This window comes from Siphateles boraxobius, unplaced genomic scaffold, assembly GCF_051911475.1.
Source record: "Siphateles boraxobius isolate OS27281-9 unplaced genomic scaffold, OSU_SipBor_1 248, whole genome shotgun sequence".
Classification (NCBI taxonomy): Eukaryota; Metazoa; Chordata; class Actinopteri; order Cypriniformes; family Leuciscidae; genus Siphateles; species Siphateles boraxobius.
In genome coordinates this window covers 292,501-305,000 of record NW_027508864.1, presented here as the reverse complement: position 1 = coordinate 305,000, position 12,500 = coordinate 292,501, and the positions used below count along the sequence as shown (strand labels likewise).

At 42.5% G+C, this 12,500-nt stretch overlaps 1 protein-coding gene across 1 annotated transcript in view; it reads left to right on the top strand.

The window, feature by feature from the left end:
• Positions 1–12,500, top strand: part of dyrk1aa (dual-specificity tyrosine-(Y)-phosphorylation regulated kinase 1A, a) — a 44,195-nt gene that overhangs the window by 19,422 nt on the left and 12,273 nt on the right. The window contains exons 7-10 of the mRNA XM_077241937.1: positions 2,466–2,613; positions 5,405–5,691; positions 6,292–6,438; positions 10,422–10,562. Of these exons, the coding sequence (XP_077098052.1) occupies positions 2,466–2,613; positions 5,405–5,691; positions 6,292–6,438; positions 10,422–10,562 (723 nt within the window). The remainder of the gene's footprint in view (positions 1–2,465; positions 2,614–5,404; positions 5,692–6,291; positions 6,439–10,421; positions 10,563–12,500) is intronic.

Genomic DNA, 12,500 nt, shown 5'->3' with positions numbered 1-12,500 from the left:
CCCGCAGGTGGTGAAGGCGTATGATCGTGTGGAGCAGGAGTGTGTGTGTGTGTGTGTGTGTGTGTGTGTGACGCTGGTGTTGGTCTCCCGCAGGTGGTGAAGGCGTATGATCGTGTGGAGCAGGAGTGTGTGTGTGTGTGTGTGTGTGTGTGTGTGTGTGTGTGTGTGTGACGCTGGTGTTGGTCTCCCGCAGGTGGTGAAGGCGTATGATCGTGTGGAGCAGGAGTGTGTGTGTGTGTGTGTGTGTGTGTGTGTGTGACGCTGGTGTTGGTCTCCCGCAGGTGGTGAAGGCGTATGATCGTGTGGAGCAGGAGTGTGTGTGTGTGTGTGTGTGTGTGTGTGTGTGTGTGTGTGTGTGTGTGTGTGTGTGTGTGTGACGCTGGTGTTGGTCTCCCGCAGGTGGTGAAGGCGTATGATCGTGTGGAGCAGGAGTGTGTGTGTGTGTGTGTGTGTGTGTGTGTGTGTGTGTGTGTGTGTGTGTGTGTGTGTGACGCTGGTGTTGGTCTCCCGCAGGTGGTGAAGGCGTATGATCGTGTGGAGCAGCAGTGTGTGTGTGTGTGTGTGTGTGTGTGTGTGTGTGTGTGTGTGTGTGTGTGACGCTGGTGTTGGTCTCCCGCAGGTGGTGAAGGCGTATGATCGTGTGGAGCAGGAGTGTGTGTGTGTGTGTGTGTGTGTGTGTGTGTGTGTGTGTGACGCTGGTGTTGGTCTCCCGCAGGTGGTGAAGGCGTATGATCGTGTGGAGCAGGAGTGTGTGTGTGTGTGTGTTTGTGACGCTGGTGTTGGTCTCCCGCAGGTGGTGAAGGCGTATGATCGTGTGGAGCAGGAGTGTGTGTGTGTGTGTGTGTGTGTGTGTGTGTGTGTGTGTGTGTGTGTGTGTGTGTGTGTGACGCTGGTGTTGGTCTCCCGCAGGTGGTGAAGGCGTATGATCGTGTGGAGCAGGAGTGTGTGTGTGTGTGACGCTGCTGTTGGTCTCCCGCAGGTGGTGAAGGCGTATGATCGTGTGGATCAGGAGTGTGTGTGTGTGTGTGTGTGTGTGTGTGTGTGTGTGTGTGTGTGTGTGTGTGTGTGTGACGCTGGTGTTGGTCTCCCGCAGGTGGTGAAGGCGTATGATCGTGTGGAGCAGGAGTGTGTGTGTGTGTGTGTGTGTGTGTGTGTGTGTGTGTGTGTGTGTGTGTGTGACGCTGCTGTTGGTCTCCCGCAGGTGGTGAAGGCGTATGATCGTGTGGAGCAGGAGTGTGTGTGTGTGTGTGTGTGTGTGTGTGTGTGTGTGTGTGTGTGTGTGTGTGTGTGTGTGTGTGACGCTGGTGTTGGTCTCCCGCAGGTGGTGAAGGCGTATGATCGTGTGGAGCAGGAGTGTGTGTGTGTGTGTGTGTGTGTGTGTGTGTGTGTGTGTGTGACGCTGGTGTTGGTCTCCCGCAGGTGGTGAAGGCGTATGATCGTGTGGAGCAGGAGTGTGTGTGTGTGTGTGTGTGTGTGTGTGTGTGTGTGTGTGTGTGTGTGTGTGACGCTGCTGTTGGTCTCCCGCAGGTGGTGAAGGCGTATGATCGTGTGGAGCAGGAGTGTGTCTGTGTGTGTGTGTGTGTGTGTGTGTGTGTGTGTGTGTGTGTGTGTGTGTGTGTGTGTGTGTGTGTGTGTGTGTGTGTGTGTGTGACGCTGCTGTTGGTCTCCCGCAGGTGGTGAAGGCGTATGATCGTGTGGAGCAGGAGTGTGTCTGTGTGTGTGTGTGTGTGTGTGTGTGTGTGTGTGTGTGTGTGTGTGTGTGTGTGTGACGCTGCTGTTGGTCTCCCGCAGGTGGTGAAGGCGTATGATCGTGTGGAGCAGGAGTGTGTGTGTGTGTGTGTGTGTGTGTGACGCTGCTGTTGGTCTCCCGCAGGTGGTGAAGGCGTATGATCGTGTGGAGCAGGAGTGTGTCTGTGTGTGTGTGTGTGTGTGTGTGTGTGTGTGTGTGTGTGTGTGTGTGTGTGACGCTGCTGTTGGTCTCCCGCAGGTGGTGAAGGCGTATGATCGTGTGGAGCAGGAGTGTGTGTGTGTGTGTGTGTGTGTGTGTGTGTGTGTGTGTGTGTGTGTGTGTGTGTGACGCTGCTGTTGGTCTCCCGCAGGTGGTGAAGGCGTATGATCGTGTGGAGCAGGAGTGTGTGTGTGTGTGTGTGTGTGTGTGTGTGTGTGTGTGTGTGTGTGTGTGTGTGTGTGTGTGTGACGCTGCTGTTGGTCTCCCGCAGGTGGTGAAGGCGTATGATCGTGTGGAGCAGGAGTGTGTGTGTGTGTGTGTGTGTGTGTGTGTGTGTGTGACGCTGCTGTTGGTCTCCCGCAGGTGGTGAAGGCGTATGATCGTGTGGAGCAGGAGTGTGTGTGTGTGTGTGTGTGTGTGTGACGCTGGTGTTGGTCTCCCGCAGGTGGTGAAGGCGTATGATCGTGTGGAGCAGGAGTGTGTGTGTGTGTGTGACGCTGCTGTTGGTCTCCCGCAGGTGGTGAAGGCGTATGATCGTGTGGAGCAGGAGTGGGTCGCCATCAAGATCATCAAGAATAAAAAGGCTTTTCTCAATCAGGCTCAGATTGAAGTGCGGCTGCTGGAGCTCATGAACAAACACGACACCGAGATGAAGTACTACATCGGTGAGCCGGAAGCGGTGTAACCATACCCTCACGTCACGACTCCATACATCTCACGATATGATATCACTGCGATACTCCAAGACATATGATAAAAAGATCAACAAAAAATGTACTATTGATTAAATGCTAAATCTGATATTGCATTGAGTGTGTAAATGAATAGGATGGACTTGGTGCTGAAACCCAAAGCACAGGATAATAGAGACACCAGAATAACAATATTCATGATTCTGAAGCTGAAAATACTGAATTATTATAGACAAATATGCTTGCGCTCTGTCACTGACGGGATATATTTAAAATAATGTCGGCCATTTTTTACTGTTAACATCAGATATTTGGCATTATCAGAACCCCATTGCATTATTATACATTATATTCAACAGTTTATAGTAGTTAACAATAGTAAGTACAGTTGTAGTTTAATGTAGTACTGACACTAAAACTCTGAAAAATAGAGTTTCTTCCTCGCACAGAAATGTTATTTTGTGTGAATTAGACACAACACAGACCGTCACTATCTATGATACATATTTCTGCAGTTTTGTATAGTGATATATCAGCCGTTTCTCAATGTCAAGGATATTTCCTTATCAGGATTGATCCTTCCAACTCATTTCCTTCAGAGGCGAGGCTCCTCTTAGCATGCGGAGAACACGTGAATGAACAGGCTAGCAAGTGCGCGTCATCACGTCATTACGTCAGGGAAAAGGTCCGCTTTTGGCGCTGCTACTGTTCAAAAGTTTGGGGTCAGTACGAGTTTAAATTCTCTTCTGCTAACCATGTTAAATTAGTTTGTACAACTTAACTAGTTATTTATAAAAGAAATGCCGGTGACGGCAACACAGCTAACAATTGTTAAATGACAGGTCCGGTTCAGTTGGCCATCAATAACGTAATTTGTATATATTTGTATAATTTGTAATATCAATACGGTAGTAATTTGTACTGGCATTTAAACGTTAAACTTTACTTATATGTACTACGGTTAACAAATGTATGGTAACGTAAAAAAGCATATTTCCCTGTTATTGCTCCGCTAACGTCCGACATTTTTTATGTTTTGAACAAGATAGCAAAGCTGGCGCATAGGATTGTGGGTGATTTGAGAGCGCGGAGGCTACACATATGCATCATTTCCTGTGTATGGGACATTTCCTGAACGAAGGACTCAGTGCTTGGTTTAAATTCTGAGGATCCTCGGCGTTGGAACAGTCCTTCGGCGGATGTCGATGACGTAGCATCCTCGAAATAACGGATCCTTCCTTGACATTGAGAAACACTATTTGACAGTATTCACAGCATCTGTGCGCTTACAAAACCTGAGGAAAAATCTGCAATGAATTTTTGTGTGAGCGTCGGTTCAGTGTGTGATGCGAGGACACCTGTGATGAATCTGCTGGTCGTGTGTGTGTGTTTGAGACGTGTTTAGAGAGGAATGGATCGCTCTGTTTGGAGCAGACGTCAAGCTGAACTATAAATGTTTAAAAATCAAGGCCAGGGTCGGCATCCCAGCTGTCTGTGTTCAAGCGTAGTTTTACACCAGATTCATCAACACAAGAGTGTTTCAGTCACATATTTATGATACATTGATGTAAATGTCAGTTCTTTCTGAAGGACTACAGAGAGCACACTGAAGTTGAGCGAGGCGCAGAGATCATGTGACGTCTTCTTCGAACACACCTGATGATCTAAACACATTCACGTTTACACCGCTTCAGGTCATAGTTAAGAAATGCATATACTTGTGTTTTTTCATTGTTATAATCGGGCGAAACGTTTCTTCTCTCTGTGTCTGATGGATCCGGCCGGATAAAACCGTCTCGTCAGCTTTATTTCTACAGCGCTTTATACGATAGAGATGATTCAGTTCCATTCTGCTGTTCAGTGTTTATTCAGTTCTGTTCAATAATTGTGTAAAGATGATCAAATATGAAATATATGTAGTCAGGTCAGTCATGTATGATTGATGTAATAACATTATATTAAAATGATTATAACCACATAACAGTCATTATTGCTACATAGTGATTTTGGGGTTTTGTCACAGTTTCATCATTTATTTGCTGCCTAAGGTTTAGGTTTTGTTTTCATAAGCTAGTAGAGACTGGCGTTGTAGTGAAGGTATTGATCCAACTCTGTGTACAAGAGTACATGTTTTATATTAAGCTTATATTAGTGCTTACTTCTGCTATGTTCATTACATGTACATCATGATTCAAAAGACACTTTTATAACAAAAAAACAAGTAATATAAAAACCTTTCAGGAGAAGTGTAAAGGGCCGTGTACACCAAGAATAAGTATAGTGATAACTGTAGTGTGTTAGCGCCCACACCAGCGCATGATGTCATTCTGTTTATTCGTCTCTGTTGCTTTAAATGCTCAAGCTCTTTATAGAAGGATGGATTCTGATTGGCCTCTCAGTGTTTGTATTGATCATCAGCTGGGAAAAACCGTCAACATCTCGTTGTTGTTATGGGTGTGGTGTGGACTACTCTTATATAATTAGAACAACTATTAAAACGTTATAGGTAATCGTTTAGCTATGGTCTTGCTGTGAACTGTGGGAAGGGTTAGAGTTGATTTTCACGTTCGTCTGTAGAGGAATTGGTTATTAATGTGTGACGGTGCATCAGATCCAGTTCCGGCTCCGAGACGCGTACAAACGTCTGCTTCTGGCTAACCTGCTCTGGAAAGAGTCGCGCTGTGATTCGCTCACCGTGTTTTTAGTGTATCTTTCATTTGCTGTGGCGTGTACATCATCATGGCCTGTTTTCTCTTTCCTCCAGTTCATCTGAAACGCCACTTCATGTTCCGGAACCACTTATGTCTGGTGTTCGAGATGCTGTCCTATAACCTGTACGACCTGCTGAGGAACACGAACTTCCGCGGCGTGTCCCTGAACCTGACGCGTAAGTTTGCGCAGCAGCTTTGCACCGCGCTGCTGTTCCTGGCCACGCCGGAGCTGAGCATCATCCACTGCGACCTCAAGCCCGAGAACATCCTGCTCTGCAACCCCAAGAGATCCGCCATCAAGATCGTGGACTTCGGCAGCTCCTGTCAGCTGGGCCAGCGGGTGAGGGCGGGAATCATTAAAATCTCCGTTCCTCTTATCCATTCGTTTGTGAGCGTTCCAGTGCGAGACGACTCGCGCGCTGTTTTCTGTGTGAAACGCATTCAATTGGTGTTCTTCACTGAATAACTTTTGTCACTGTATATGTATATTTTATTTATAAACTGCAGTGTTATTTTACATTTGATTACAGTTTCTGTACCTGAAAATCTTAAAATACAGTTTATTCCAATCGTATCTTTGTTCAGTTGAGTCTATTTGTTGCCATTTCTAATTTTTTAATTGTGTGTTTACTCGTCTTTAATAATGCTTGACGTTTATATTAGTTACGCTAGTTGTTCTTCTATGGTGTTTTTAAACCTCAGGCAAACGTTCCTCGTGTAAGTGTTCTTCACCTGTTGATTTGTGTTCATGATATTCAGATACAATTAAATGTTTAGCAATAAGACTAAATGTGAATATCTAAGTTTGTTGTTTTTTAATCTTGTTGGAATCGAAATTAGGAATCGATAAACAGAACCAAAATCAAACGCCTAAAAGCGTGTTGATTTGTTTATCACCTGTGTGTGAGCTCCTACAGTAACGTGTCCTGTGTGTCCTCAGATATACCAGTACATCCAGAGCCGCTTCTACCGCTCGCCTGAGGTGCTGCTGGGAATGCCGTACGATCTGGCCATCGACATGTGGTCTCTGGGCTGCATTCTGGTGGAGATGCACACCGGCGAGCCCCTGTTCAGCGGCGCCAACGAGGTGAGGCTCAACTGACGTCTCGTACACGACTCACGAACTTCTGTCCAATGCTGCGAGTATCCTCATAACAGCCGTAAAGGAATAGTATTTACTCACCCTTAAGTTGCTTCAACCCTGAATGAGTTTCTTTCTCCTGCTGGACACAAACCACACAGTTGATGGACGCCATTGACTCACACAATCAGAATCTTTATTTGTCATTATACAGAAGAGTACGTTGAAATTATATGCAGTCCTATTCAGCGCAAACAATCTATTTCCCAGTTTACAAACAATTAACCTATGTGCAAAAAAACAAACAATGTCCTTTATAACAAATTTTACAAGTACATGAGAATGGTAAACTGGAATGCGTGTTAGTATGTATGTGTGTGTATATATATATATATGCTTAAATATAATAATAATAAATATACCGTTAACAGCAATGTTAAATCATATGTAGCACAATTGAGGTGATTTATAAGCGATCGCATAATTCAATGAATAGTCAGCCAAAGTCTGCATTATTTATGCGGGGGCCGCATTTTTAAAAATACTCTGCAGTTTCGCCGCATAAATTGCCGATTTTCGCCCAAAATATGCGGGGCTTGCATGATTTCATAATCCCTGCATTTTCTTTGCAATAGGGCTTGCATAGAGTAGTCGAGTAGTCGAGGGATCGGCTACTTCAACCACTAGATGGCGCTGTCGGAAACAATCGACGACTCAAGCGTGCATTAACCATAAATTAATTAAAAATGGCGAACGTCACCAACAGACACACAAATCAGATGTGTGGAAGCGTTTCATCAAGGATGACAAAAATATCGTAATTTGTAAGGGGCCGTTCACATATTGCGTCTAAAAACGTGTGGACAGCGCGGCTGTGCCGCTGTCTCCTTTCCACAAGCGCTCGCGCTCCCATGGCGTCTTTTGTTGCTATGCAACCATGAACTGCGCTCTCCATGATGACGAAGAAGTATCAGCAAAGGATTCATTGATTTCTAGTCATTGCATAAGCTTTAGTACTAGATATATTATGGAGATGAGAAATAAAAAGCCGCCCTGTACAGCTCTGATCAGCTGTCCGGCCGAGCTTTCCATGATGTCACGGAAAGGCCGAAGGTGATCGGTTGGTCTTTGTCACATGACCTGCGGTGCGCTTGCGGCATTCTTAAAAGTTGAGATGTTTTCATTTCGCCGATGCATCGGTGCGTCTGGAAAAACTAGCGCTCTACACGCGCGTCGCGACCACGTCACTGCCATTATGAGCGCGCTTCCTGCGAGCCTACATTAGAAATAACGAACTTGAGCGCAACAGACGCGTTATATAAACGGCCCCTAAAAGCGGACGCTGCGTCTGAAATGAAAGGCAAGAACGGCTATTTGTTTGGCTTTACTCTGTTACATGAAAATTAAAATATGTAATGTCATAATTCTGTTTTAAGAGTTTACTTATGTAATTGTTGCATTAGGCTATGAATTAATAAATATTTATTGATAAGAACTATTTCATGTCTTTTCATTTACAGTAGCATGACCCAGGAGTAGTCCAGTAACTCTAGTATTGTTTTGGTATGAAATCGACTAGCAGAAATTAGTATGAAGTGACGTAATTATGCGACGTGAACATCATCGAAAAGCTGTAAAACAGGAAGCACACATTTTATATTTTATATTTTATTTATGAATTTTTACAGAAGTTGTGGCATATTCCTTTTGTAAAGCTACAGAACTTGTTTGACTCATCAGTGTTCTGTAAGTTGAGCCGTGTGTTTATTAAGGTCTGAAATAAAACAAGATGAGATTTAAATATTCCAGCACTTTCTGTGATGTGTTATGCTTGCTTATCATAGGAAGTGATAAGAAATGACTCTTGACACGGACAGGGTGTTGGGCAATCACTTTTATTTCTCTTTTTCATCAAACCGCAGTTTTTGCAAGTTCCCGAAATTTCATCACATAAAATTGCATAAATATCCCGCAAATTTCATTGCATTTTTTAATCAAACGTGGCGCATAATTAAGGATTTTTGCCGGCAACAATCACAAAAAAACTGCATTTTTCTGAAAGGACTGATAAGTAGGGGGAAACTAATGAAGTCAGTGGGGTCCATCAACTGTGTGTCATCTTTCTGTGTTCAGCAAGGGGAAAATATTCATACAGGTTTGAAACAACTCGAGGATGAGTAAATGATGACCGAAGTTTCATTTTGAAGTGAACTAATCCTTTAAGTGAACGCAAACCGTTAAGAAGGAAACTGCATGTGTGTCGGTATATTAGATCTGTGTATTCAGCCTAATGACCCTGCGGCTGTGTGTGTCGTTGATGTCAATCCAACAACAGAAGACAGAACCAGTCGCTGCTCGTGACTGAATAACTTCAGTCGCTTAATGAGGAATCGTAACACTGGTTTGTCAGTTTACATAAATTCCTATAGTTGATCGTTGTTAATCTATTGATTGTTAACCTTAACCTCTTAATTCTGAGGCAGGGGTCACTAAGTTATGATAGTTAACAACTACTTGCTCAACCAAGCTTGTTGTTTTAAAGCTCAGAAGCTTGGCTTTACAGTGAATACAGGGAATATGACCATCTCTTAACTAGTGCTTTTAAATTTGCTGACATATTAGTAGTGCTCCATTTTTAAAGTGTGAAGAAGTAACTCCTCTACATGAAGATATTACATATAGACCTGTCGAATATGTGTCTGAACTAGCAGAATACAGCAAGCGTGTTTGTTTCAGTTAGAGACCTAACTATAGAAAGCATTAGTATGAAATAGCGCCGGCGAACCACATGTACACACACACTGCTTTTTTGCTAGGTTATTATTATTTTTTTTTTACATTAGTAAACCATAGTAGTTTGCATATCTTTATTAATAGCAGATGGTCTCTAACGCATCATAAGACGATGTGTAGATCACGGATGGACATTTGCTGGCCGATGAAGGAGAACGATCTCTCGACACGTAATCAATATCAATAAGAAATGCGTTCGATAAAACGTTCAATATTCTTTTTTCTTCGGTGGAAGAAACCAGGTTGCGAAGCAAGTTTGGTTGCATGAACAAAGGCACTCACTCTCTGGTAACCTAGCAACGTAGGGAGTGACACGCTAACAGCCAATCATGTAACAATATCACGTTTGGTTGCGCCACATCATTGTCTGGTGTTGATTCTTCAGTAACAGAACCAGCTAATAGTGTGTTTTGAAACCATAAAGAATTGCAGGATACTGTAGTGTAGAACATGGATTCACACAACGTCACACACTTAAAGCACTGCTGTGGACGGAGAAAACAGAATAAAACTAATATATAGGCCTATATGTGAAATAAATTTCACTTTAAAAATTACAGCTCAACAAATGGAAAGGAAAAATCACGCCGGTCATTATCAGAAAATCTACGCGGTTGTGTCGATAGTGTTTTCCAGCGTCACCTGACAGTTCGACCAATGGAAGCTGGTAACCGGTTAATCTATGTTCATCTTATATAGTACTGTGCAGTGTTATATAACATTTGATTATTCGATTTCTATACCTGAATACTATTGTTAGACCTATCTGAATAACTTACAGCACTGTTTACTTCATTTGTATCTTTGTTCTATTGTATTTATATTTGCTATTATTATTTATCATTATTATTTGTACAGATGACAAAAGTTTAGCAAATGCTTATAATAAACAGAGATACTGTGGGTTGGTGCCGACGCTAATATAGTTATCGTTCTTAGTGTGAACAACAACAACGCAATCTTGAGGTCTTTCTATATACTGTTTAGTTTACAGTTTTATTTATATTATTTATTTATTTTTATTTAGTCTTATGATTGTGGGTGGATTTTGGGCTTTGTTGTAAGTAGTTTTATACACACAAAATGTTTAATAAATAAAGAATCACGATATTTTGTTGGGAGGGCAAGTCAAAAAAGTCCTTCGCATGGAGCGTGACTCCGCTGTCTTACGGGTTTGATGCACTTTCTGATGGCAGGTCGACCAAATGAATAAGATCGTGGAGGTTTTGGGGGTTCCTCCCAGTCACATCCTGGAACAGGCTCCCAAAGCCAGGAAGTTCTTCGAGAAGATGACTGACAGCTCGTGGTGTGCGAAGAAGACCAAAGATGGCAAACGGGTGCGTCTCTTTCTGCACTTTAGTGCTCATTTTGTCAGCTTTTTTTACAGTTTGCCTTCGTCTTAGTCCAGTGTCAAATGTACTTTCTAGCTTTTATCATATTTAGTCAACCTTGCCCTGTTTTCATTCAGTCAAGATTTAGTAGACTAAAAGCCTGGGCATTAGAGCTAAAAGCTTAGTCTAGTTTCAGTCAATGAAGACTTAGTCATATTTTCGGCATGCTGCATAATGGTTAAATTGATAATAGGCTGACGATTATTTTGCTTAAAATTATAAACGCAACAATTGTTGTCATTTGAGAAATTTATATTTGCATTTCATCAGAATTATTGCGCTTCCATATACAAGTACAGATCTAGAGAACGTCTCATAATATCTCATATGCATGGTTTATTTGACCTAATCTAGTTTCCTGATATTTTCTATAGGCTATTGTAATGAATAATTAACTACCATACTCATAAATGAACCCAATCTCTACAAGACATTTCTCTCAAATTTAAACGGTGAAATTTCTCATAATTCCAAATTTAATTAATGATTTTTTTCATTAAAACAACAGCAAAAGAAAAGACTATTTATTGTCACATTGAACTGCGTTTGTGCATTTAGTGGTGATTTATGTCTGGAGTTATTACAGAAGGGTTGATCGCAGTTTTAGTCACAGAAACTTTCATCAGGCAGAATATCTGAAATGGAGATCGCTGAACTCCAGCTTACATGTTCGTCTGTGTTTCTGAACTTTTCCGATCATCCGCTCTTCTTCCTCAGTGTGGAGAGAGTGCGACGCATGGTCGCCAGATTGCACATTTTAAGTAAAACATCGGGTAGAAAACGTGTCCTTCTAACAGAAAGCTCTGATTGGGGGATTTAAATTCTTGAAATCTGGCAACCGCACGCATGAAAGCTCGTAGCGGCTTGTTAAAAACAGTCTGTGATGCAAAAACAAAGAGCGGTTTTACTAATGCTTTTTATTTTTTAACTTCATTTTAGTCTCGTTTTCCTTCTTTGACGATTTTGCATGTTGATATGGTCACAGTTATCGTTTGACGTTGGTGTCGTCTCATTATGGTCTCGTCTTAGTCATGGAAGAAAAGGTCATCAACGAATATTTTTGTCATGATTTCGTTAAAGAGGGGGTATAATGCCCATTTCACAAGACGTAAAATAAGTCTCTGATGTCCCCAGAGTGTGTTTGTGAAGTTTTAGCTCACAGATATTTTTATATAGCATGTTAAAATTGTCACTTTTTGAGGGTGAGAAAAAAACCCACCGTTTCTGTGTCTGTCCCTTTAAAAGCAAATGAGCTGCTGCTCCCGGCACAGGGGGCGGAGCTTCAAGAGCTGGTGTCCTGAAAATTTCAAAAACGTTTAGCCTTTTATGTTCAAACCGGAGTCGGACAAAGATGGAGAGACTCAAGAAGAAGTGACGACATGTAGAAGCAACAGGACATTTCTGAATGTTAGTTGATGGATTTATGCAGCTTATGTGGAGTTAACTAGTCATTGATTAGCATATTCTGTCATGATAATCTATAAAACGTGTTCCAGGGGCGGGGTTTATGTAAATTTTAGGGTTTGTGATGTCACTAACCCGGGAGGAATGTCGTGTAGTTCCTACCAGCCGTATGTTGTCGTCCTTAAAAAGTGATTTCTGTAAAAGCAAATATCTCCCTTTGCTCTGAACTTTGAGCGCTGTAACTTTGCAGATGTTGTTTATGCTCAAACAGCAAAATTACACACTAACTAAAGTTAGAAAAGTGAAATCATAATCAACGACCCCTTTAACGAAATGAACACTACTTCATTGTGACATTCTTCTGTCAGACGAACACAGTTATATTAAACATGTCCTGGCTCTTCCCAGCTTTATAATGGCAGTGAATGGGTGTCTGTCTTTGGAAGTTATTTTTTCATTTTTGTGTGAACGATGGCCTTA